The 26,578-nt window shown below is 51.7% G+C and overlaps 2 protein-coding genes and 1 non-coding gene across 6 annotated transcripts in view; 1 reads left to right on the top strand and 2 right to left on the bottom strand.

Annotated features, from left to right (window-relative positions):
- The window catches only part of EHMT1 (euchromatic histone lysine methyltransferase 1), a 146,877-nt gene extending 133,130 nt beyond the window's left edge, over positions 1-13,747 (bottom strand). Inside the window, exon 1 of one of the 2 annotated variants that reach the window (XM_066366555.1) lies at positions 13,670-13,747. In XM_066366555.1, coding sequence (XP_066222652.1) covers positions 13,670-13,732 — 63 coding nt within the window. In that variant the 5' untranslated portion in view covers positions 13,733-13,747. The remainder of the gene's footprint in view (positions 1-13,669) is intronic. The other variant, XM_066366556.1, reaches the window with a different exon arrangement.
- A 2,982-nt stretch (positions 13,748-16,729) lies between these two features.
- On the bottom strand, positions 16,730-26,374 carry ARRDC1 (arrestin domain containing 1). 3 transcript variants are annotated; one of them, XM_066366563.1, is made up of 9 exons: positions 26,183-26,264; positions 21,201-21,305; positions 19,353-19,463; positions 18,889-18,939; positions 18,635-18,789; positions 18,264-18,446; positions 18,014-18,190; positions 17,506-17,941; positions 16,730-17,434 (listed from the first exon to the last, which is right to left on the bottom strand). In XM_066366563.1, the coding sequence occupies exons 2-9, from the start codon at positions 21,211-21,213 to the stop codon at positions 17,370-17,372; spliced, it is 1,191 nt and encodes a 396-aa protein (XP_066222660.1). In that variant the 5' UTR covers positions 21,214-21,305; positions 26,183-26,264; the 3' UTR covers positions 16,730-17,369. The 3 variants fall into 3 exon arrangements, with proteins under 3 accessions (XP_066222660.1, XP_066222658.1, XP_066222659.1); XM_066366561.1 differs by lacking the exon at positions 21,201-21,305 and having other exon boundaries at positions 26,183-26,372; XM_066366562.1 differs by lacking the exons at positions 18,889-18,939; positions 21,201-21,305 and having other exon boundaries at positions 26,183-26,374.
- On the top strand, positions 23,193-23,255 carry LOC136395991 (U7 small nuclear RNA). The gene has a single exon (XR_010749427.1). It is a non-coding gene; the product is annotated as a U7 small nuclear RNA (small nuclear RNA).
- Positions 26,375-26,578: the final 204 nt, after the last annotated feature.

Genomic DNA, 26,578 nt, shown 5'->3' on the forward strand with positions numbered 1-26,578 from the left:
TTCTCCACCCCTCCACCGCGCCTTCCTCTCTGTCTCTCTCTTCCCCTCCTGCAGCCAAGGCTCCATTGGAGCAAAGATGGCCCGGGCGCTGGGGATGGCTCTGTGGCCTCTGCCTCAGGCGCTAGAGTGGCTCTGGTCGCAACATGGCGACGCCCAGGATGGGCAGAGCATCACCCCCTGGTGGGCAGAGCTTCGCCCCATGGTGGGCGTGCCAGGTGGATCCCAGTCGGGCGCATGCGGGAGTCTGTCTGACTGTCTCTCCCTGTTTCCAGCTTCAGAAAAATGCAAAAAAAAAAAATGAAACCTGGCCGGTAGTGGTGTAGTAGATAAGGACACTGACCTGGGACTTCAATGACCTCGAAACCCCGAGGTTGCAAGCTTTAGCACAGGGTCACTAGCTTGAGTTTGGAATCATTGACATGATCCCATGGTCACTGGCTTGAGCCCAAGGTCACTGGCTCAGCTGGAGCCCCCTCCCTCCAAGCATATATGAGAAGCAATCAATGAACAACTAAAGTGACACAACTACAAGTTGATGTTTCTTATCTCTCTCCCTTCCTCTCTCTCTCACTCTTAAAAAATAATAAATATATGAAAACACTTGTCCATGAATGTCCATAGCAGCATGATTCATAACAGCCAACAAAAGAAAACAACGGATAAATGGATAAACAAAACACAGTCTCTCCATACAATGTAATATCATTTATCCATATAAAAAATATATAACCCCACTAATAAAACACAAAAGTTCAAAGAGGTACCTCCCAAAAGTGGCTGAACAAAATAACCAAAAAAGGCGTACTAGCATATCATTAAACACACCACACATCTATCAGAACAGCTAAAAAGAAAAGGACAAACAAAACCAGATCCCGCAAGGATTTGGAGCAATGGTCGCCTCTTACCCTTGTGATGTGGCGCCTGCCACTCTGGATGCACACGCACATTCACGTGGCTCAACATGCCCACTCTCAGGTACACCCTGACGGAAATGTGGGCCTGTCTTTCAAAATGGCTTGAGCCCCAAAACTGGAAAAACTTAACTATCCACAGACAGACAGTACAGTGAAGAAGTGGTGCTATACTCAGACAACAGAACACTACACGGTAGTGAGAAGGAACTGACCAGTATGCAGCAACACTGAATCTTACCATCATGCTGATGGAAATAAGGCAGACACCAGTGTACACTGCATGTCAGCCTTTATAGCAGTTCACAATCAGCAAAACTAACCATGCCATCAGAGGCTGAGAAAGCAGTTACCCCTGGGGAAGTACAGCGGTTCTGGTAATGTCCCCTGCTTGGTCTAGGTACTAAAGACGTACAAAAACCCTGCTTGGTCTAGATACTAAAGACGTACAAAAACACACACATAACATGTGCATTCTTCAACAGTCACACAGTAAAAGAATTTCCTCCCAAATTACAATCTTTATGCTTTCGTTAAATGTTTTATTGTTACTGAGCCTTAAGAAACAGTGACAGCTACTGCAGGATCATGACAGGTGCTGGCAGACCACTGCTATCAGAGAAGGAGAACAGAAAGGCAAGGGTGCAGAGAAGGGCCAGAGGTGGGGTGCAGTTGACCATTCACTGACTCATGTAACGACTGGGATTTTATTCCACCCTCATGTTCAAGAAGCTCAGGACACAGGCAAACAGGAGGTCAGAGGAAGCCACTAGGACACCCTGAAGCCTAAATGCTAAGGGAATCTGGAATCCGATAGGGAGGAGAGGACCTGGACTCCATGATAGAAATCACCTTAACAACCAGCTTAACAAACCATTTTCCCACTAACAGGACAGAGAGCCCTCTAGGCCCATCTTAGGCTGACGCCTCCCAGAAGGCGATGGCTGTCAGGTGCTTTACCTGTAGATCCAGAATCCGTCCCTCCTCTCCCACAGGAGCTGCACTTGATGGTAACAACCCAATCTTTCCTTGTTAATAAGTGTAGAAAGACTCCCATTTTGCAATCTCTGATGAATTAATGGCTCTGAGCAATGAATATCAATGATTGTTAACATCACAGAGTGAGTTAAACAGACTTATTATGCCTGATTAAAAAAAACTCAACACCAGTTACAACCCATTCTTGCTAGAAATGTTTTAAAGACAAACCATCTGATGGAGCCTCTAGACCTGGACTGTCCAACCAAATCATCATGTAAGCCACAAGCTGAGCCACGTATATAATTTTAAGTTTCTTAGTAACCACATTTAAAAAAAAAAAAAGAATTAAAAACACAAATAACTTTTAATAATATTTAACCCAATACATCCAAAATATGATGTTTCCACAGGCCATCAGTATTTTCAAGAATTAATGTGACACATCACATTCCTTTTTTCCCATTAAGTCCTTCTTCGAACTCCTGTGTATCTGGCCTTTCATATCTCAGTTCACACCAAGCACACAGGTCTGTCCCTCGAGAGCCACAGGCTACCACACTGGAAAGCGGCACTCTAGGACTCAAGCAGCAATGACAGGAAATGTAGAGGAGAGAGGTGCATGTCAACATATTGTAAGAACGCAATCAGTGCCCTCACCAGATAGCTCGGTTGGTTAGAGCAGTGGTCGCCAACCTTTTTTGGGCCACGGACCAGTTTAATGTCAGAAAATATTTTCACGGACCAGCCTTTAGGATGGGACAGATAAATGTATCACGTGACTGAGACAAGCGTCAAGAGTGAGTCTTAGACGGATGTAGCAGAGGGAATCTGGTCATTTTTTAAAAATAAAACATCGGCCTGACCAGGAGGTGGCACAGTGGATAGAGCATCAGACTGGGATGCAGAGGACCCAGGTTCGAGACCCTGAGGTTGCCGGCTTGAGCATGGGCTCATCTGGTTTGAGCAAAAAGCTCACCAGCTTGGACCCAAGGTCACTGGCTCGAACAAGGGGTTACTCGGTCTGCTAAAGGCCCATGATCAAGGCATGTATGAGAAAGCAATCAATGAACAACTAAGGTTGCAACATGCAACAAAAAACTAATGATTGATGCTTCTCATCTCTCCGTTCCTGTCTGTCTCTGACTCTCTCTGTCTCTGTAAAAATAAATAAATAAATAAATAAATAAATAAGTAAGTAAGTAAAACATCGTTCAGACTTAAATATAAATAAAACGAAAATAATGTAAGTTATTTATTCTTTCTCTGCGGACCGGTACCAAATGGCCCACAGACCAGTACCGGTCCATGGCCCGGGGGTTGGGGACCACTGGGTTAGAGCATCGTCCCAAAGCACAGAGATTCCTGGTTCGAGCCCTGCTCTGGGCACATACAGGAACAGATCAATGTTCCTGTCTCTCTCTCTCTCCCCCCACCCGGCATCCTCTCTCTCTAAGATCAATAAGATAAACATTAAAAAAAAAAAATAACAATCAGCAAAATTAAGGTTATGGGAACCTTTGTGACAAATGAACCACAATTATCTTCAAAACTTAGCCCTGGCCGGTTGGCTCAGTGGTAGAGCGTCAGCCTGGTGTGCAGAAGTCCCAGGTTCAATTCCCGGCCAGGGCACACAGGAGAAGCGCCCATCTGCTTCTCCACCCCTCCCCCTCTCCTTCCTCTCTGTCTCTCTCTTCCCCTCCCGCAGTGAGGCTCCATTGGAGCAAAAGATGGCCCGGGCGCTGAGGATGGCTCCTTGGCCTCTGCCCCAGGCGCTAGAGTGGCTCTGGTTGTGAAGGAGCGACGCCCCAGAGGGGCAGAGCATCATCCCCTGGTGGGCAGAGCATCGCCCCCTGGTGGGCGTGCCGGGTGGATCCCAGTTGGGCGCATGCGGGAGTCTGTCTGTCTCTCCCCGTTTCCAGCTTCAGAAAAATACAAAACTTAATTGCAGGCCATGGCCAGGTAGCTCAGTGGGTTCGGGCATCGTCTTGACACACCAAGGTTGCAGGTTTGATCCCCAGTCAGGGCACATACAACAATCAGCCAATGAATGCATGAATAAGTGGAACAAGTCAGAGTTTCTATGTGTGTATGTGTGTACACACACGCACACACCTCCTTTCCTCTCTCAAAAAAAAAAAATCAATAAATTTAGAAAAATTTTTTTAAGAATCAACCAATGGCTACATGGAAGGGTGAAACAAATCAACGTCTCTTTTACTCTCTCTCTCAAATCAATCAATAATTTTTTTTTTTTCATTTTTCTGAAGCTGGAAACAGGGAGAGACAGTCAGACAGACTCCCGCATGCGCCCAACCGGGATCCACCCGGCACGCCCACCATGGGGCGACGCTCTGCCCACCAGAGGGCGATGCTCTGCCCATCCTGGGAGTCGCCATGTTGCGACCAGAGCCACTCTAGCGCCTGAGGCAGAGGCCACAGAGCCATCCCCGGCACCCGGGCCATCTTTGCCATCCAATGGAGCCTTGACTGCGGGAGGGGAAGAGAGAGACAGAGAGGAAGGCGTGGCGGAGGGGTGGAGAAGCAAATGGGCGCTTCTCCTGTGTGCCCTGGCCGGGAATTGAACCCGGGTCCTCCGCACGCTAGGCCGACGCTCTACCGCTGAGCCAACCGGCCAGGGCTCAATCAATAATTTTTTTAAAAAACTTAATTACACCTGGCCTGGGCCACTGAGGACCCAGGTTCAAAACCCTGAGGTTGCCAGCTTGAGCACAGGCTCATCTGGCTTGAGTAAGGGATCATAGATATGATCCAACAGTTACTGCCTTAAGCCCAAAGGTCGCTGGCTTGAGCAAGGGGTCACTCTATCTGCTGTAGGCCCCCGGTCAAGCACATGTGAGAAAGCAATCAATGAACAACTAAGGAGCCACAACGAAGAATTGATACTTCTCATCTCTCTTCCTTCCTATCTGTCTCTCTCTCTGACTCTGTCTCTGTCAAAAAAAAAACAAAAAAACCCTGGACTTGCCTGGTCAAGACACATAGGGTCCCTGACCAGGAGATGGCACAGTGGATAGAGCGTCGGACTGGGATGCGAAAGGATCCAGGTTCAAGACCCCGAGGTCGCCAGCTTGAACACGGGCTTATCTGGTTTGAGCAAAGCTCACCAGCTTGGACCCAAGGTCGCTGGCTCGAGCAAGGGGTCACTCAGTCTGCTCTGAAGGCCCGCAGTCAAGGCACATATGAGAAAGCAATCAATGAACAACTAAGGTGCAACAACGAAAAACTGATGATTGATGCTTCTCATCTCTCTCCGTTCCTGTCTGTCTGTCCCTATCTATCCCTCTCTGTGACTCTTTTCTGTCTCTGTAAAAAAAAAAAGATACATAGGGGAGTTGATGCTCCCCTCCCTTCTCTCTCTCTCTCCTCTCTAAAATGAATTTTTTTTTTAAAAATAGAAGCAATCAATGAACAACTAAAGTGCCACAACTACGAGTTGATGCTTTTCATCTATCTCACTCCCTTTCTGTCTGTCTGTCTGTCTCTCTCTCTCTCAAAAATAAATAAATAACTTAATTGCAAGAAAAATATAAAGACATGGAAATCACTGAGATTTAAAATCTATCAAGGGCAATGAACAAGCTATACTTTGTTCCTAATTTTAAATGAAATAAGAAATCTAAACAGTGACTGGATATTTTCTGACTGAAACAGGAACATTAACTGAAATAGTCACAGATGAAATATAGTATGTCTAAAACTGCTTCAAAGTAACTGAGGAGGAAGGGGGGACTAGCCATGAGGAAGGTACTGCTGATGCAGGGGACAGGTACAAGGACCTCATTCTCACTGCATCTGCATCTAAACAAGTCTGAAAAGTTCCATAAATACAAAACACCTACAAATGCACTGGCTTGTATGTGCTCCATAATTATGCTGCTGGTGGTCTACCAAGGGAAGTAAGTGGCTAGGAACAAAGATGTTGCACTTTATACTCTTGTATACCGTATTTCCCCAAGTATAAGACACTCCAATGTATAAGACGCACCTTAATTTGGGGGCCCAAAATTTGAAAAAAAATGTATTGCATCAAGTTTTGGGGTTTTGTATTTTTCCAAAGTGAGAAGGGGGGAGCACAGACAGACAGAGTTCCGCATGCACCTGCGCCTGACCAAGATCCACCCGGCATGCCCACCGGGGGCGATGCTCTGCCCATCTGGGGTGTTGCTCTGTTGCAACCAGAGCCACTCTAGCGCCAAGGCAGAGGCTATGGATCCATCCTCAGTGCCCGGGCCAACTTTGCTCCAATGGAGCCTCGGCTGCAGGAGGGGAAGAGAGAGACAGAGAGGAAGGAGAGGGAGAGGGTGGAGAAGCAGATGGGCATCTCTCTTGTGTTGCCCTGGCCAAGAATCGAACCCGGGACTTCCACATGCCATGCCGAGGCTCCACCGCTGAGCCAACTGGCCAGGGCCTACATCAAGTTATTGAACTCAAGTTTTATTCATCATAAAATTCATACAACTCCTCATAACTGTCAAAACTCCTATCCATTAGCTTGTCATCATCTGTGTCTGATAACAAATCACTGTCTTCATGTATCAATACACAATGAGCACAAAAACAAGTGCAGCCTGACCTGTGGGGGCGGCGCAGTGGCTAAAGAGTCAACCTGGAACTCTGAGGTAGCCAGTTTGAAACCCTGGGCTTTGCTGATCAATGCACATATGGAAGTTGATGCTTCCTGTTCCTCCCCCCCCCTCCTCTCCAAAATGAATAAAATATAAAAAAAAAAGGCACAAAAAGCAGGAAATGCAAGTAAAAAAATCTACAACCACTGTATAAGACGCACCCAGTTTTTAGATACCAACTTTTTTTTTTTTTTTCTTTCTGAAGCTGGAAACGGGGAGAGACAGTCAGATAGACTCCCGCATGTGCCCGACCGGGATCCACCCGGCACGCCCACCAGGGGCGATGCTCTGCCCACCAGGGGGCGTCGCTTGCCATGACCAGAGCCACTCTAGCGCCTGGGGCAGAGGCCAAGGAGCCATCCCCAGCGCCCAGGCCATCTTTGCTCCAATGGAGCCTTGGCTGCGGGAAGGGAAGAGAGAGACAGAGAGGAAGGAGGGGGGGCGGGGTGGAGAAGCAAATGGGCACTTCTCCTATGTGCCCTGGCCGGGAATCGAACCCGGGTCCCCCACACGCCAGGCCGACGCTGTACCGCTGAGCCAACCGGCCAGGGCTAGATACCAACTTTTTTTAAATAGTGTGTCTTATATATGGGGAAATACAGTACTTTTTGAGCTTTTAATCATGTAATTGTCTTATCTACTCAAAGAATCAAATCCAGACCTGACCTGTGGTGGCACAGTGGATGAAGCGTCAACCTGGAATGCTGAGGGCACCAGTTCAAGGCCTGGGACTTGCCTGGTCAAGGCACATATGGGAGCTGATGCTTCCTGCTCCTCTCCCCTTTTCTTTCTCTCCCTCTCTCCCCCCTCTCTAAAAATGAATAAATAAAATCTTTTTAAAAATAAGTAAATAAAATAAAAAATCAAATCCAAACACACATACCTTGACTCCATCTTCTAGCCTCTGTGCACCCCACCCTGCCACCAGGGCCAAGACTATTCCTGGCCCCACTCCCCAGCTGGTGTTCCGTCAATATGCTCTCCACACGGCAGCCAGGGTCCTCTTTCCAAAACATACTGCTCACAAAATTAGGGGATATTTCAAAGTGAATATAAAGCGATAAAAAAAAGAAGCATTTAATTGTTTTTATTAAACAAGAACATCAGAAAAGCAAATGACAAGTCAAAGAAAGTCGTCCAGTTATGCAAATGAGATAGATGCAAAAGCAACTTTTATTTCATTGGTGAAAATGCACTTAAACAAAAGGCTGAAAGTACTAGAGTATCTGTATGTTCCCTGATCCCCTAATTTTTGTAAGCAGTGTATCATTCCATGCTTAAAATCCTTCAATGACAAGGGTAACAAGTCTGCCCACTTGTTAACACAGTGACCTGGCCCTGTATGACCTGTCCCTGCCTCTCCAGCGTCACCTTATGCCACTCGCCTTTCTGACCTGCACCAAAGGATGTGGGCTCACCCAACTCATAGTCAAGGAAACTGGGACATCTATGTAATAAACACCACAGAGCTATTAAAAGCATTAAAGATGCAGATGCGATGAGAAGAGTGCAAATAGCACACACTCACTGATTACAGCCGATTTTAGTGTGAACATGCACACTCATAAGGATCAGAAAGAACATGACAGAGTTGGCTCTCGTGACTTTCTAAGTTTCATTTTTCTACATTTGTGAAAATCCTTAATCTTCTCTTTGAAATGTACACACAATTCCTTGCCACTCCAGTTCCTGCCTCTTCGCCTTCCAGATCTGGACTGACATGTCCTCCAGGCACCATCCCAGCCTGCATCAGACAGCAGGACCACAACTCCTCTTGTTTACTTTTCATTGATGCTTGGAACATTTGCTCTATCACACGCTGAAATTCTGTAAAATCGGGGACCCACTTCATAACCTTGTCTACCCTCTAACACAGTATCTCGAATAGCCCTTTATAAACAGAAGGTGCTCTCTAAGTGCTTACAGACCCCTTGGAAACAGCATTTCAAATATACTCTGATTAGAACTTACAAACCTATTGGAAGTGGGATATAAAAAGCAGTCCAAAAACTTTTTCAAAACACAACACCAACTGACAGTGATGTTACTGGGAAAGTGACCACTCACCCAGGGGAACACCCTCTCAAAGGAAATGTCACCTTCCAAGAGTTCAAAGAACCACTTCAAGTTTTTGTTTTTCAAAATCCAAAACTTTCAAAGAGATTTGCTTAACAAATGACTAAAAGAGAATTTAAAGAAAGCAGAGCAGTAAATGGGAGGACCTCTCAATTCTAGAACTGATGCTTTTTGTATCATACCTGGTGAGGCCACTGGGCTCCAATAACTATTGCCCATGGGACTTGCTATCCCCATACCAAAACAAAGGCATCCATCAAACACAACGTTGTAAGTCCAAGCTTACATATGACAACTGTAAAATGACAAATGACAAAAAACAAAGTTCCTAAAGGGAAGAGCCCAAGATATCATTCTTATGAGCTAAATGACTTTCAAAGACAAAGTCAATAAAATGTGGTCAAACACACAAAACTGTTCTGTGACATGACAGGAAGCAGAAGCAGGAAACCAGGGCTCCAGCCCCCACGCTGGCACTGACCACAGGTGGGTTCTCCAACAGTCAAGCTGTCCACAGATGTCCTGTGGGCAGGCACAGAGCTGAGGTACCGTTACTGCCCTGGCTAACCCGAGACTGCAGAGCAGTCAACAGTAAGATTCCCAGACAGACATCCCTTTCCACAGGAAGTTGAGCTTTTAGTGTGGCTGAAAATTCCCTCAAGACTCACTGTAAATGCTTCTGATTTCGAGATGGTAGAATGGACATTCCACCCCCTTCCCTGAGCAAAAATCAACCAAAAAGAGGCAGAAAGAAACTCCACCGAGGAGACATGAGAAACTCTACACAAACGTGAATAGGAAAACACAGGCTCAGGAAAACTAATCACTCCCCAGAGCCGAGGAAGGGGTTACTGCTGAGCAGCTGGTCAACTGACCCCACAGCACCATGCAAAGGCTCAGGAGTAGGGGTAACAGCTGCAGCTAAAAAGGGGTGGGGGTGTAAAAACCCACATCAGGAGCGTTGGGCTCTCAGGCCCCTGGGCCCCTCCTGCATATTCAGGCAAGCACTCCTCCTGCAGCCACAGGAGGCCGGAGGTCAGCTCTGTAAAACTCCACCGAAAACAGACCACACTTGGGGACAGGGGCACAAACAAAGATAGGAGTAAGCTACTCCACTGAACACAGGGACATTAGGTAAAGGCTACCCACTGAGCTACAGGCAGACCCCTCCTCCTGCTGCCCCTTAACCTTCCAGAACATCCACTTACACCAACAAGCAAGGCAATGAAGGGCCCTTCTCCAAGGAAGCCAAACCAACAGACAGTAACATCTAGAGGAGACCCAACAAAAACATGAGCCATCACCTTCCAAACAGCCCAAACAGCTTTCCATGTTTTATAACTTGACTCCTAAAGGTGAATGAACAGCCAAGAGGGTCACCAAACACTCTGAGGTGTCTAGCATGAAAGGAAGAGACCAAAATATACAACATCAAAGAGCATGGAGGGAAAACAGAAAAACAAACATTTTTAAAATAATTTTTTAGACAACTGTAATTTTAAAAATTTAACTGAAATTAAGATAAGCAAAATTATTATACACATAAAACAGGAACAGGAGGTATTAAAAAAGAACAGTAAAGAACACAAATATATGAACATAGAAGTTAAAAATTCAGTGAAGGAATTAGAAAGTGGTCAAAATTGCTCCCAAAATGTAGAAGGAAAAGATCAATTCATGACAAAGGGGAAACATGTTAAAAATCAGAGTACTAAAACTCCAATACTCAAATAAAGGAATTTAAAAAGGAAAACACAGAGCCTGACCAGGCAGTGGTGCAGTGGATAGAGTGTTGGACTGGGATGCAGAAGGACCCAGGTTCGAGACCCCAAGGTCGCCAGCTTGAGCATGGGCTCATCTGGTTTGAGCAAAAGCTCACCAGCTTGGACCCAAGGTCGCTGGCATGAGCATGGGGTTACTCGGCCTGCTGAAGGCCAGCAGTCAAGGCACATATGAGAAAGCAATCAATGAACAACTAAGGAGTCGCAATGCGCAACAAATGATTGATGCTTCTCATCTCTCCGTTCCTGTCTGTCTGTCCCTGTCTATCCCTCTCTCTGACTCTCTCTCTCTGTCTCTGGAAAAAAAAGAAAAAAAAGGAAAACACAGAGAAAATAGCAGACCATGAACTACCTCAAATATACCATACAGAAATTTCCTATATACAAAAGGGTATCAATCTCCAGATTTCAGGGCCATTTAATACACCATCTGATAAATGAATAAGGGCTACCACTAAGGCAAATCACGACAATTGGGAAAATCAAGGGTGCAAGGATCCTAAGCCTTAAATTAGGAGAGGGACTAACCTTTACCAAGGATTAAGAATCAAACTGTACTTCTCGACAGCAACAATGTAACATAAAAGATACTGGAGCAATAATTTCAAAATTAAAGTTACTTCCCAACCTGGACTTGTCCTTTGAGTGTGGTGTAGGACAAACTTGTTCTCAGACATGCCAAGTCCAACAAACTACTGGGAAGAGAGTGGAGCCTAAGCTCCAGCACCAGGAGCGGGTCGAGAGAGGGGAGCGTGAGGGAGGGAAAAGGCCTCTCTCTCCAGGAGGTGGGGGGACACTCCCCGGAAGACAGTGCAGCAGACAGGAGGTCAAGCACTCTGAGGAGGACAGGATGGCCCAGGAGCACCAGGGAAAGCTGGTGAGCTGGCAGGGCTGAGTGGTGAAAACTTAAAATGAGCAATGTGTTAAGAACAAGAGGTGTGAGAACGTTATTTTCAGGTTCAAAGGAAACTGGACAAGCAAAAAAATAAGGCAATTACTAAGTCCAAGGAAAAAAGAAAAGGCTGTACAAACAAGAACGATTGTAGTCTACCATCCAGCTCAGCATGACACAGTATAATGACCTGAGCAGAATGATAAATACTCTGGGTATGGATTTAAGCAAAACTGTAAGTTACCTAGGTAAGAGAGAGTATGAAAGAGCTGAAGTCATCTTCTACCATGAGTGGAAGCTAAAAGTTATCCTAGAACTAGAGAGGCCAGACAGGACACCAAGCACACGATTCACATACATGAAGCACGTGTTAGTCCGTCAGTGGCCACTGCCCTACAAGGCAGGCCAGGAAAGCGGCCGCTTTTAAGTATCTCTGGGCACCATCTGACTTTTTAAACTACGTGCATGTGCATATTACTGTTAGAAAAAATAAATAAGGTTAAAGAAAGATACACAGCAGCCACCCTGCTCGAAAGTATAGGATTGGCCTCAGACAGCCTCCCACACTGAAAGGTGAGGTTTCCCTTGATCAAAAGCCTCAAGTCAAGCATGCCACCCTGGGCTCTGGTGCTGGGTGATCCTGAACATACATGAAATACACATGACAGGAGCCCGGCTTACTAACCCACAAAAGTGGAGATGCAGTCCACCTACTCAGTGATTCTTTTTCGTGTCCAACAGTAGTGACTATCATTCCAGGTAAAGAGAAACAAAAAAGAAGGAACCTCTTCAGTGTGCAGGGGCTCTGGCACCAAGCCACCTGCATCCATCTTCTCTGTCGTTAAGTTCTGGAACCCTGGGCCTCACCGTGCCTACCTTCTTGTGTGCCAAAGGTTTATAGATACAACAGCACCCACCTCCCAAGAACTCCACCAGCCTTTCAGGAGTGACTTCTCCTTGAGCAAGCGCTCCAGCAGCCTTGGTGACAGGTGAGGCTTAGTGAACATAGGCTGTCCCTGCTCGGTCAAGCCCTCTCGCTGAGGCTGCCTGTGTGTGGAATCAGAGACGTCCAGGGCCATTTGCTCACCAAGTATTTATTAAAAGCCTACCATGTGCCAGGCACGGGACAGGGACTAGTCCTATGACTGACGGGTTCTTATGTCCTCCAAGTCTTGTTCTCCTCACCTGCTCAACAGGAGATGATAGGACAAGACTGACCTCAAGGGATTGCTCAAGTGCCCAGAACACAGCCGGCGGTCAATAAACGGTATCTTTAAAGGTTGCACAGCTTCTCTCCTGCAAGCCTGGACATGACTTCGGTAACTTAACTTACCATTTTGCTCCTTGAATGGTGTAAGGCTGGACAAATACTCCTTGCACTGAATCGAGCGACTGCCCTGCCCCTCTTGTCGGCTCCTATCAACACTCCCAACAATGCCAGGAAATACATCCATGAAGAGCATCCACTACCTGAATGAACACAGACCGCTCGGCGACCAGGTCAGCTTCCCCAGGCTTCCAGGTCCCCGCAGTGACCACTGGCCCTGGAGCGACTGCCGGGGAGAGCCGCTCGGTCACCCCGTCCCGAACCCCGTCCCCCCCACCCCCCGCGAGCCCAAGACCGCACCACTCCCGCACTTCCACGGGCACCCGGCTCGGCTCGCCCTTCCCTTCGGCGGGAAGCGGCTTGTCCACCCGAGTTTGGGTCCCGGGGCCGCTCCCCTCGAGCACGAGCCAAGGGGAGAGGCCCAGCGCATTTATAACAAAAGAAGGGGAACTTTCCGAGTGCGGAGCCCGGCGCGGCGCTTCGGCTTCGCGATCAGCCGGGTCAGGTCGCGCTCTCCGGGTCTGACAGCCGCCCGGGCTGGGCGGCATTGTCCGCGGAGGAGCGCGCGCGCGGACCGCCAACTTTTCCGCCCAGACGCGGCCGGCCCGGCCGGCAGTCCGATTCGGAACCAAGTGGAAGGTCAGCGGGGCACACAGCGCCCGGCCCGGCCGCGCCGCTAACTTGGCCGGCGCGCCCCACTTTCCTTTTTGTCCTCGCGGCTCCGCGGGCTCGGCCGGGCGGCGTGGGGGGCGCGGGCGGCGGCCGGGCCTGCTCCTCGTTCCTGCTCCTCCTCCTCCGCGCCGCCCGCCCCGCCCGCGCCAGCGCCCCGCACAAAGCGCGCCCGGCGCCGCGCGGCCCGCACGCCCGGGGCCTCGGCCCAGCCTCGGCCTGACTCGCGGCGGCGGCGGGGAGGCGCGGGCCCGTCCTCCCTCCGGCGCGGCGCCCCCACCCGGCCGCCCGCTCGGCGCTCCCCGCCGCGCGCCCCCGCTCCTCCGTCGCCCCCGCGCCGCCCGCCCGCGCCCGCCGCCCGGCCCGCCGGCTCCGCTCCTCACCTCGGCATCGGCGGCGGCCATGGCCCGGGCCCGCAGCGTGGCCCCGCCCCTCCCGCGCGCCATCGCCCCGCCCGCGCCTCGCTGCCCAGGGCGGGGCGGCCAGCTGAGCGCTGCTGCGCCTGCGCCCGCGGCTGCGCGTGCGCTCTGCGGCTCGGACAGCGGCGTCCGCGGCGCGGGCCTGCGCCTGCCGGAACCCGGGCGCGCCGCCGCCGGGTGAGTGGCGGTGCCAGGCGGGGCGGCCTTCGCGGAGACGCCGCTACGGGCGGACTCGGTCCCCGCGTTTTCACAGATATCCTCTCGCTCTAGTTAGGCATTCTGGCGGGCTGGCCGGGGGGCGGAGAAGGACCCCTGACCTATCACCCCGGACACGTCGTTCCGTCGGCCTTCGCAGAGGGCGGGCCCTGCCCTGCGTCCCAGGGCGGTTCCCCGGTTGGGGGGTGCTTCGGCTGGGATGGAGCCACGTTAGGGGCTGTGCGGGTTAGGGGAGTGTGCCCTAGCGGGGGTGGAGTCCGGACAGTGAAGGCCGCCCCGAGGCGGGTGGGGGAGACGTCCCAGTGGGGGAAACTGCCCCGACTCGGATGGTTGTCTCAGTGTTGGGGAGGTGCCGCGACTAGGGCCAGTGCCCCACCTAGGGGGTGGTCCAGCCAGGAGCATGTCGGGACTGTGCGGGAGGATGCTTTGAATGAGGAAGGTGCTCCGCTAGGATGCGCTCTGGTTGGGGACAGCGCCCCGATTGGGAAGGCTGCAGGTGGGATGTGGAACACCCCCGTGGGGACTATTGCCCCCTTTTGCGGGTACTCTGGTTAAGGCAGTTGCTAGGCTTGGGGAAGTTCCCCAGCCGGCAGCGTCCGTGATCACCCCCGAAGCTCCATGCCCAACATCTACCACGCATTGTGCACGGGGCAAGACATTTCCTGCGTACCAGCCTTCTCTGGACAGCACAGCTTAGGTCATCCGTTCCCCACATCCAGACCTGTTTCTGTCATCCACTAGGCATCGAGGGGGGGAAAAAAAGTCTGAAATTGGGGGCCTCTGGTCAGTCTTCAAAACAAGAACTGATTAGACCGAGTTTAAAGTTAATATGCTCCCCAACCCCTTGAGAGCTGTCTCATGGGAGAATGACTCCCAGGAAAATGCTAGGTCTGTCACTGATGGTGCACACAGGTGCAGGAGAGGGAAAAAGAACAGCCTTAAGTACCAAAGAAACCTTCCAAGTTTTCTTTCCAGCAGCCTAAGTCAGCTTGTGACAGGCCAAGCCTCAGACAGAAGGCTCAGAAGTAGTCATCAGTCATGGCTCCTATCACGGAACCTGACCCACCTCCACCCACATCTCCCTCTTTGGGACTGTCTTCCGCATCTTCCTTCCTGCTGTGGGCCCTCATGTCTTCCCTGAAACGCTTTTAGCTCAGGTATGTTTCACTTCTCTGCCAGCCTTGATTCTCAATCTCACCTTTTCAGGGAAGCCTTGCCTTTCCTCACTACTTAAAAATGATACTTCACCCCAGAACTTCCTTTCTGTTGCTCCATGAAGCCATGTTGTGCCTTCCCACTAGTGTAAGCCCAAAAGGTTGGGGATTTTTGCGAACTATATTTGGCATGTAGGATACAAAATGAATACTTGTTGAATGAATAAATGGATTAGGATAGGAAGAAAAATCCTTTACCAGGCAAATACCAAAATGAGTAAATGTCAGAGGTAGGCTACTTGCACCATAATTGCAAACTGTCCCTATCCTTTTATGATCACTGGTAACTTATGCCAGGTGTTCTTGGTATGTGAGGTGTAGGTCAGTCATGAGATACATTGTTCTTATCCACATTCTGTGAATGCAAACCAAAGCAAGGGAGTTGAATGCATTCAAAGCCACACAACTATCAAGAGGCAGACATGGGATTTGAACATTTGCAGACTTTCAACTGAGGCTGCAGCTTCTAGCAGATATTTTAGATAATCCTATTTGTGCTATAGATTATCCTTTGTGCTTTTCTCCAGTATTCACCTTCTCCTTGTCTCACAAATAGTTAAATTTGACCAGGTACATGGCTGCCTGCTAAAGAGCACATTTCCAACAGCCAAGGGTGGCCAGTGGCATGTGTGCAACTCATACAATCTACTTCCCAGCATGTTGCCCCAAAAGTTGGAGGTGCAGCCCCAGTAAGCTGGGTAATGGTGAAGACTGTAATAACCACCCTGTATCCAAGGTGGAAACCTGAATCAGAGAATAACACATCACCATACCCAAATTCCTCATCTCTGTGCTGTTAAATGTTCGAGAAATAAACTATCATTTGAGGAGTATTAGGGCTCAACCTTTCCCTTTATAGTCCCATGAGCTTAGGTGACTGAGATCTTAGTCAAGTCTGCAGGATGCCCCTTTGGGAAACATCTTTCCGTAAAAACCCTGACTTTTTGTTTACTCGAGTCCCTTGAGTCTTAGATGACAGTCCTCTGAAACGTAGACCTCGAAAACGGGCCTGTGATCGTCTTTGGATGGCAGGCAAGAAGCAGCATCTCAAGAGCCAGACGTGGCAGTGGTGCCAGCAGGAGCTTGAGACTTGAGGCCAAGGCTAAGGCTAAACCCTCCCCCTCCCCCTGTGGGATTTCCTCAGGCTTGGGTCTAAACTGCGCTACCTGGAACAACGGGTGCTGGATGGGCAAGCCCAAGGTGTCTGTCTATAAAAATGGAACAGGGTGATCTCCCCATCACAACTCATTTTAAATCGGGCCTAACCAGGCAGTGGCGCAGTGGATAGTGTCAGACTGGGATGTGGAGGACCCAGGTTTGAGACCCTGAGGTCGCCAGCTTGATCGTGGGCTCATCTGGTTTGAGCAAGGCTCACCAGCTTGAGCCCAAGGTCGCTGGCTTGAGCAAGGGGTCACTCGGTCTGCTGTAGCCGCCCTGGTCAAGGCACATAGAGAAATCAATCAATGAATAACTAAGGAGCCCCAAGGAAGAATTGATGTTTCTCATCTCTCTCCCTTCCTGTCTGTCTGTCCCTATCTGTCCCTCTGCTCTATCTCTGCCACACACACAAAAAAAAAATCAATCAGGACTCCAGTTACAAAACCCGGCTTCAAGGGCACATCCTTAGGCAAAGCCGGGAGTCCAAGCACCAGCTCTGTTCACGGGCTCAGGTTGCCCGACACACACAGCTCCCAGGGCTGACCTCATCTCTCTGGCCCCCAGCGCTCGCTTTTCCCCCCACCACCCCCCAAGCATCCGGCCCAAGACACCTGGAAGGAGGAGGGGCCTGGGACCGAGAGGGGTGAGCAACCAGAAGGGGCGGGCCTAGGGAGTGGGGCCCCAGATATGGAGGGGCCAAGGGGGCGCATCCAGGTGAGGAGAGGTGAGGCAGAGCGTGAAGGGCTCTACCCTGGAACGGGACAGGGAGGGAGGGGTCTAGGGGAGGGGAGGAGGGGCCCACGGACTGAGCACGCGCACATCCCACCACGGGAGGGCGCCCGAGAGGCCGGCCTGCGCCCAGCACTACAAATGAAGCTCTTTATTTACACCGCGTTGGTCCAGTCCAGCCCTGGCCTGCAAGGAGAGGCCGGCTGCAGGGGGCCACGGAGACCGCCCGAAGTAGGCAGAGGGGCCGGTACGGCACGGTGAGTCCTGAGTCCGGAAGCGAAGGCACAAGGGCCTGGGCGTCTGGTCCCACGGCAGAGGTTGGCCAGTTGGGGGAAGGCAGCACCGGGTCAGCTCCCAGGGGTCATGCCGGGGTCCGCAGGGCCGCAGCTCTGCTCATAGGACGGTGGGGCCTCTGTGGAGAAAGAGTAAGGTCTGCATGGGGCCCGTGGTGCCCACCACCCCAAGCACCAGGCCCCCACTTACCATAGGGGTGGCCCCACGAGCTATACTCGGGGGGAAGGATCAAGGTACTGGGGGTGGGTACCGGCCCTCCGGATACCTCTGCAAAGTAGGGCACGGTGGTACCTGTTGAGATGCACAAAGCAGGGGGCAGAGGGTGGGAAGCAGGGCTGCTGTCCCGAGGACAGGGTTCAGGGGCACCAGGGACAGGGCTGAAGGTGGCAGGCAGCGGCTGCTGCGAGTGACTCTTGAAGAGGGAGACAGGGTCCGCGAAGTGGGAGTGGCCAGCCACGACCTCAACCTCTGCCTCCTCCTGGGGCGGCGCAGAGGGCACCACCAAGGACAGAGCCCCAGGAGGCGACCCGGGGCCTGGCCGAGGGCTCAGCGGGGCTTGGTTCACAGCGATATTGCCGATGAAGACTGGGAGGGTCACGGAGGCTTCAGGCGCCTTCAGGGAGACCTGCAGGGGATGGGGGGTGAGAGTCCAGGCTGCTGGGCCCAATTCCCCCTGCCGCCCCCCCAACTTCAGTACCTGCAAGTAGTAGTCTACATGGATGAGGCTGCAGCCCGGGAGGGCTGACTGGGGCAGGGGAGGCACCAGGATCTGCTCTTGCCACTGCGTCTGCCTCCAGGCCTTGACACCGGCACCCTCCACCTCTGCAATGGTCCGTACATCATAGATCCAGCGCTTGGCCTTATAGGACACTTTCTGGGGAAGGGTCAGCCTGTGAGCCCAGGCATACCAGCCACCTACCCCTCCACCAGCCTATGGGGATTCTGACCTGCAGCAGACTGGCCACCACAGGACCGGTGTCCTTGCCCGACTGGTTCTCGATATCAGCCTGCAGCCTCAGCACCTGCCCCACCACATAGCCTCGGAGGTCTGTGCTGGCAGTAAGGATTACACTGCCTGTCTTCACCAGCTTGTAGGAGAATTTCTTGGTGGTGGAGGCCACATTGGGTTGCTTGTGGGGGAGGGCAGAAAGAAGGTTGTTTTGTGGGCAGGCTGGATCCCTGTGGACCCTGGACAATCTGCCATGCCCAATCAGCTCAGGACAGAGAGGTCACTGTTCTTCCAGACCCTCGCCCTCTTACCTCAGCTGGGGACAGGGCATTGGGTGAAGGTGGGGGCCACCTAGGGGCCCATCCTCACCTCGATGTCTGGGATGCTGTTCAGGTTCAGGGGGCTCAAGATGTAGAACACACAGCTGCACTGGTGATCCTTGGAAAAACGTGGCGTGTCGATGGTGGCCTGTACCTGGTGCACAATCTTTCCAAAAGGGCCCTCGAAAGATGTGGGTGCTGTAGCTGGAGAAAGAGCAGAGTAGCACCCAACTGCCCCACCACCCACCTCTCACCCACCCCCACCAACTGTCACCACTAGGCCTGGCCAGGCTGGGCCCTCACCAGGAAGCAGAAACTGGAAGGGGAAGTTGTGCTCTCCAGCGGGCAAACTCCCTGCAGAAACAGGAGGGAGAGGTGGTGGAGAGGGGACCTCAGGAGCCTGAGGTGACACCAAGCGCCCAGGACAGCAGGCACTGCACCAACCAGCTCACATTGTGTCTGGCTGCTGGGATTCCCAGCCCCTGTATCCAGCACCACAGCAGCACAAGGCCATGGCCTGTGCAAAGGATGGGGGACAAGAGCTTAGCTTGAACAACAGGGGCACAGAGCTGTTCCAGGGATTGGAGCCCACCCAAATCCAGGAGAAACTGGCCCCCTTCAGCCACCCAGCCCCTATCAGGCAATGCCCAAAGCCTGCCAGGGGAAAATATCCATCAGGCTGCACCTGGGAGAGGGTGGGCCAGTACAGGGTTCTCAGAGGCAGATGGGGAGGTGAGGTAAACAGGCAGGCTCCCAGAAAGACTCACCCTTGTCAGCGAGGGACAGAGCACTGTTGAAGTAGCCCTCCTCCGCCACCCATGCTGTATCATTGGCCTTGCTGGAGACCCTGCAGGAACCCGTGCAGCTCACTCGGATGGCTACAAGAAGAGGGGATGCTGTGAGCCTCAGCCAGCCACTGCCCTAGGCCCCTCCCTACCCCCAGCAAAGGGATTCAAGCAGGGCCAGCAGCACCCAGGGGCCAGGCAGCCTCAACCAGCTGGGCCCCGAGAAGGCCAGCAAATGGTTTGCTGCCTTTTAGAGGACACCTGTCCATCCCCCATCCTGGGGTATTTACAGGGAGCCAGGGTTGTGAGGCATGGAGTGGCACCTGTTCTGCAGCCCAGGAGGGCCCCTGGGCAACCCCAACTTGGTAACCTTGGCTCCAGCCACCATTAAGCCCACCAGATCTGTGAAAACCCAGCTTCCTATAGGAGAGAGTTGGGACACTGATTGCGAACAGAGGCCTATGGGGCTGTTGACCTCTGACCCGTCCTCCATGCTACCTCACAGGCAAATCATTTAGGCTGGGAGGCACCCCTTCACGCTCCAGGAAGCTAACTGCTAGCCCTCACACTGCAGGAATGTGGTCAGACCCGCCTGAGCAGAAAAGGTACCGGATTCTGACACACTGGAGGGTAGGGTCACCCTTGACTTCCTGGGCCAAAACTGCCCTGGAGAGTTGATTTTCTTCATCCAGAGGCTTGGTCCTCTCCCCCACTCCTCAGTGGAAGCGCCCAGACCAGGAACCATTTGCAGCAGAGGGTGCTGCCACTGTTCTGCAGTCAGGAACTCGAACATCTCAGACCAATACATATGCTCAGAGTCCAATATGGTCAGAAGGCCATGGCTGGCCAACCATACGCAGTAAGGCTGGTCACCACAGCTGGAGAACCAAGCAGGGAGAGGGGCAGGTGCTCGGTGACAGGTAGCCTGCAGCTGCAGGGCTGAGTCAAGGCCAAAGACTTCACCATCCCTGCCCAGTCCCACTTCCTTCCCTGACTTGGTCAGGTGAGGAGACAGTGACTCAGAATCTGATACCTACTTGAAAGAACCACCAGACAGGAAGAACCTTGTGTCTCAAATGTCCAGGGCCAGGGGTCAGCCACACCAGCCGTGTGCACAGTCTCCCCAGGCTGGCCCCACCTTGCTGACATAGGCTTCCTTTTGGTCACCCACAGCGCACACAGCTTCCCTCATGACCCTGGCTTGTCCTCTGCCCCCCTGGCACCATCAGTGACCAACCCTCAGCCTCAGGCCAGTCTCACCTCTGGAGCCTCAGCCCTGCTTTCTAATCCACACTCTGTCTGCAGGCCCCTTCCTAGGTCCAGACCTGGAAGTGTTCCCACCCTGAAATCTGGGACAGCAGGGCTCCTACAGACCAACGCAGGCCAAGAGCGAGCAGGCCGGGGAATGAAAAAGCAGAGAAGGGGGAAGGGGGAAGGGTGACTGTGACCTAAGGAGAAGAAACCCTGGTGGGTCCAGATACCACATCGCTTTAATGCTCCCTGTGGAGAAGGTGAGTCCCCCCCCACTTTGAATCTGGCTGCTCTGGGAATGCTGGGACCAACAGAGTATGCCAGAGGGGTGCAGTGGTCTCCAGACTGGCCCTGTGCCAGCTGAGCACTGCCAAGTCACCCTAATGGATGGCACATGGAGTGAAGAATTGCCCTGCTCACCTCTGTCCAAATTCCTACCCACAACGCCATGAGATAATAAAATGATTGTTTAAACTACTTAGTTTAGGGATGATTTGGTTACTTAGGGGTTTACATAGTAGCAGATAACAGGAACAGATGTCTACCTCAGTAGAAGTCAGGTAAATTCAAAGGACTTACCATTGTAACCCATCAGGTTGGCAAATATTAAATATGTTGATGTGTTGAGAGGAGGTGGGAAATGGACAATCCCTTAAAATGACCAAAAGTAGGCTGCCACAGGGCCTGCAGAAGGGCCAGACAAGACGGGCACATACTAGGAGACCCAGTAGTTCATAGAATCTCACACTATTTACCCAGGAGCCTTGAACACCACTGCTCTTAACAGCAAACAATCAAAGCATAGTCCTCGTGTCTAAGAGTACAGTGGCTGAAAGACTTGCTCACCTAGCCTGGACCCAGCCCCCAGAATTCAGGTGAACAAGTTGTGGGGACACCTGACCCCAGAGAAACAAACAGTATTGAACCAACCCTTGGGTTATTCCAGAGGGGCCCAAGCTCTGCGACCTTCCCAGTGCCCATGCAAAGAGCCTTTCGGGGACCCTGACTGAGCAGCCTCCAGTCACTGTCCTGAAGTCAAACCACCCTGTTCCTGTCCACCCTCTTCTCTATAGGAGAACAATGGAGGCGCAGAGGATGGACATGCACTGAACTGACAGGCATCCATATCTGGAAGTTTGGGGCTACTCCTGTTCTCTAAGGAAAACCATGTGGGTTGTGTTCCAAAGTGACTTCTGGAACTTTCCTCTCAAGCCAACATTTGAACCTATCCAGTAGCCCTCCTCCCTTTCACATCTGCCGTCTGACCCTGAAGACTTCTATTCACTCCTCACATTCCCAAAGTCTGTCCCACCCCCTGCCATTTCTCACAAACCTGGAGCAGCCCAGCCTTTGCCATGTCCTCTCACCAAAGCTCTAGCCCACAAGCCACTTCTCTGTCCTGGTTCTAAATCTGTCACATGAGAATAACACACCAGAACTGCTATAAGGATTCAAGGAGTTGAACCATAGAAAGTGGGAAGGATGGTGTCCGGCCCATAAGGAGAGCAGTGACCTGGTGGAGCTGGGGGCTGGCTGCTGCCCCTTACTTATGTCCCACTGGAGGATGGAGGGCCTCCCCATTGCATTGCTGATGGGTAGCAGAAGCTTGACTGTGATAAGGTGCCAAAGAATTGCAAAAATTAATATTAGTATTTTAAGAGGAAGAGTCAGGCCCCCTTATCCCTCCTTTCTGAAAAGAAAAACCCAGAGAAAGAGATTAACGAGGCAAAAGTTAGTAACTAATCATAGTTTAACTATAGTTCTCTGGAAGGACTGAGGCCACTACTTGCTAGACAATAAAGAACTTCCTCTTCCCCTTCAATAAGATCCCTTAGGAGACAATGTTTACATATCTTACACTGATTTTAACTCTTCCTCCCCTTCTGGAGTCCTGAGAGTGACATATACCTCTAGACAAAGGGATCACGAGACCACTCCCCCTTGCTTAAAATACCTGCATTCTGTAACTTTTTATATGCTTTCTAATAATCATCCCTCCTGAAATCCTTTATATGTATAAAAACTTATAACTAAACAAACGGGGACTACCTTATTAGGTTTCCAAGGGTATTTTCATTTGGCTTCTCTCCTTATCCTAAGCTAACCATTTCGCTGACAGGGATGGGGGGTAGACACTACTAGATTTGGGGATGTCTTTGATATGTAAAAGATATTTATCGCTACTGTGTTGATATGTAAAGCTACATTTTTCGCTATTGTGTTACCTTGTAAGTTTTAATATGGCCTGACCAGGCGGTTGCGCAGTGGATAGAGCGTTGGACTGGGACACGGAGGACCCAGGTTCGAGACCCCGAGGTCACCAGCTTGAGCATGGGCTCATCTGGCTTGAGCAAAAAGCTCACCAGCTTAGACCCAAGGTTGCTGGCTTGAGCAAGGTGTTACTCGGTCTGCTGAAGGCCCACGGTCAAGGCACATATGAGAAAGCAATCAATGAACAACTAAGGTGTCGCAATGAAAAACTGATGATTGATGCTTCTCATCTCTCTCTGTTCCTGTCTGTCTATCCCTCTCTCTGACTCTCTGTCTCTGTAAAAAAAAAAAAAAAAGTTTTAGTGTTTACAGCTCTTTTTGAATTTGTCTAGTAGGTCTTCCGGTGTTTGCCGGAAGGCCCCCCACCCCCAAAAAAAAAGGGAAAAAAAAAGTTTTAATATGTAGGAATATTTTTTCTTTCAATAGGTCCTATAGATCAGTGGTCCCCAACATTTTTTGGGCCACAGACCAGTTTAATGTTAGAAAATATTTTCATGGACCGGCCTTTAGGGTGGGACGGATAAATGTATCACATGACTGAGACAAGCGTCAAGAGCTAGTCTTAGATGGATGTAACAGAGGGAATCTGGTCATTTTTTAAAAATAAAACATCGTTCAGACTTAAATATAAATAAAACGGAAATAACGTAAGCTATTTATTCTTTCTCTGTGGACCGGTACCAAATGGTCCACGGCCCGGTACCGGCCCACGGCCCGGGGGTTGGGGACCACTACTATAGATGAATGTTGCAAACTTGTTAGTAATCAACTATTGTGTCATGCTCCCCCAACCTGTAGGTGTTGTAAAGTACCATACCTTTCTTCCGCAGGTTTACATAGAGACACCAAGTCCAAATGAATTTTTGAGGAGTTTTATTGATTGACACGGGGTATAGCTGACCCAAATCATGCAGTCTCAAATATAATTCTGAGGCTGGTTATATACCCTTGACCACATACAGGTTCGGTTGGGGGGAGCATGACCCAATCATTAACAAGCTTGTAACATTTGTCCAGAGGATCTATAAAAACATTAAAACTTTCAAGGTAACACAATAGTGATATCGTTTTACATATTAAAGACATTCACAAATCTTTTAGTGTCTATCTCCCCTCCTTTGCCTAGACTAGAAGTACACGTTACTCTCAGGATTCCAGGAAGGGAATTAGAGTTAAAATCAGTGTAGGGTGGTATGTAAATTTTGTCTCTTATTGAAGGGAAAGGGAGTTCTTCAGATAACCTTTATCCTTTCAGAGAACTACTGTATAGTTAAACTAAATGACCCAGTCATCCTTGTAAGTCAGAAAACTCCCATATCCTTCTCTCCCTCCATTCTCTAAAGAAAGGACGGGGCAAGAGCCTGACTTTTTCTCCTAAACTACTAATATTAATTTTTGCAATTCTTTGGTACCTTACCACATATACTTTATAACATGACAACTATCCTATCTTTTGAATGAAAGAAAAAAAAAAGAACCATGACCATTCCTTTCCCGCACCCATGGCAGGGGCTGAAAAAATCCCCAGAGAGACAGCAGCACCCACCTTGCCTCGGCTCCCCAGGACAACCTGAAACAAACCTTTTTGGCCTGAAGTCAGTGGTCTCCCTACACCCTGACCCGCTCCCCAACCTGTTCCTCCCCTACTCAGGGGCTAGCACTTTTACATTTGGAACCATCAGCGGGAACTCCTCGATCTTCTGTGGCCCAGCTGTTCCATCACCCACATCCCACCTACCACATGTAGGCCAGGGGGCTCTGCCCAGCCCAACCCAGTCACGCACAGCTTGGGCCATCCCATCACTGCAGTCAGCAACAGCCTACTTGCACTGGGCTACAACTACAGGAGGACAACAGGGTAGGTAAGCCAAGCGATGAGCTCGGTTCGGGGTCTCTGTGGTGTCTGCTTGTTCCCTGGCCACAAGCCTGCTCCTCCTTTCTGTGGCCCTGCGTGGCACTCTCCTCTAGCCCCTTCTCACTTACCTCCTGCATGTGCCCCAGAGAAGAACTGCCCTGTCCCTGCTGTGCACCCTGACACACCTACTCCCACCTGAAACCCAAACTTCAAACTCCACCTGGGGAGACAGGAAAGGAGGTGACTGCGTCATGGGGAGGAGGCTCCACAGAGCCAAATACCTAAGGAGAGACACCTACCCGCCCCCCCCCCCCGCTTCTTTTTAGACCCCTGTACTGTAGCTTCACTGTGGTGTGGTGGGGCAGGCTACGCCTGTCCAGTATGAATACAGTGGCTGCCCAGAGAGGACAGTAGTAGCTCAGTCCTCAGCGGGCACTAGAAGTGCCGAACTCTCAACCACGCAGGGTCTGGAGGGTCAATGTCCAGGGAAGCCCGGCAGCTGTGGTTTTGGCACAGCACCCCAAGATGGAAGAGCACCTCGGCAGGGACCCCCCCACACACAACCTTGCACTCAGGGCCAGGAATCCCTGCACTGTGCCTCTGCCACTCCCCCCTACCCTGAGGGTGGAACCCTGAGGTCCCATGCAGTTCCCTGTCTACACCTGGGACAGCAGATGAGGCTAGCACCTGTGGAAGCCCTACCAAGGGCCGCTGCAGCAACCCGATCCCCAGTCCCGAAGTCCCAGATGTCTGCACCAGCAGAGGGACCAGCCAGGAAGGCTCAGGTTCATTCCCCAGATGCTGGCTGGGCCGGAAGCCTGGGGCACGCAGGGATGAGCAAGACACCCGCAGCTCACAAGGACATGCTTAGACTGGATGTTAGGGGGTAGCCGGGTGCCCCGCGGGCCCTGCTGGGGACTCGCACATTCGGCAGGACTGTCTGTGAAGAGGGAAGGCCTGCACCAGAAGCCTGGGTATATGGGAGAGAAAGCCCAGCCTCCCGGGCCCAGCAGGTGCGGGGCGCAGAGCACCCTAGAGACCTGACAGAGAAGGACGGAGACGTACATGTGTCCAGGGCAGAGTGAGCTTCAGAGAGGTGGAAAGGCTCGAAGCCTTCGCCCCCGAAGAGCAGGGGACAGGAAGGGTAGAAGCGGAAGACTGGGCCACCCAGGCCTCCTTGTTCCGCCTCGATCGATGCCGGCCTCCGACCCCAGAGGGTCTGCACCGCCCCGCCAGTCCCACCCAACCCTCCTCACAGCCCGGGGACCCGAGTAGAGGCAACACAACCCCCGGATCGGCGGCACAGGCGAGGGGGGTGTTCCAGGCTCTGCGCCACCAGCAGCCGCTTCCGGGAACCCCAGCTCTGCCCCAGGTGCGAGCACAGCCACCTGAACCCCGCCCGGCCCGGCCCTCCCCGAGGCGACCCCGTGCCCACCTCGAAAGGGCAACGGTGCCCCCAGGCACACGCGCACAGACCCCGCCAGCGGCTCCCCCGGGCTGTAGACGACGCGGCCGTGGCTCAGGCGGATCTCGAAGAGCTGCACCCGCCCCATGCCGCCCGCGGGCCTGGCGGTACCGGCGCTCACTGCCGCCCCCACTCGCCTGCTGGCCCGCTGCGCTCTGAGCACCGCCCGGGTCCAGCCCACCTTTGACACCGCCCATAATTGACCCCACCCACAAGTCCGCCCCCTAAACTGCCACGCCCCTCAGTCACGCCCCAATCCAGCCACGCCCCATTCTCGACCCGACCCGCCCTCTAGGCCACGCCCCACGACAAACAGGCCCCTCCCCTATCCAGGCCACGCCCCATATCCCACGCCACCGTCGGGCC

The sequence above is a fragment of the Saccopteryx leptura genome, chromosome 2, assembly GCF_036850995.1.
Source record: "Saccopteryx leptura isolate mSacLep1 chromosome 2, mSacLep1_pri_phased_curated, whole genome shotgun sequence".
NCBI lineage: Eukaryota > Metazoa > Chordata > Mammalia > Chiroptera > Emballonuridae > Saccopteryx > Saccopteryx leptura.

Bases quoted from the DNA above. Each gene is read 5' to 3' on its own strand.
- ARRDC1 (XM_066366561.1), bottom strand. From the start codon at position 26,300: ATGGGGCGGGTGCAGCTCTTCGAGATCCGCCTGAGCCACGGCCGCGTC. The intron at 19,464-26,182 runs GTGGGCACGGGG...CTCTTCTTGTAG, and splicing joins GGCACCGTTGCCCTTTCGAG to CCATCCGAGTGAGCTGCACG. The intron at 18,191-18,263 runs GTCAGAATCCCC...ACCCTTCCCCAG, and splicing joins TGGTGGCCAGTCTGCTGCAG to AAAGTGTCCTATAAGGCCAA.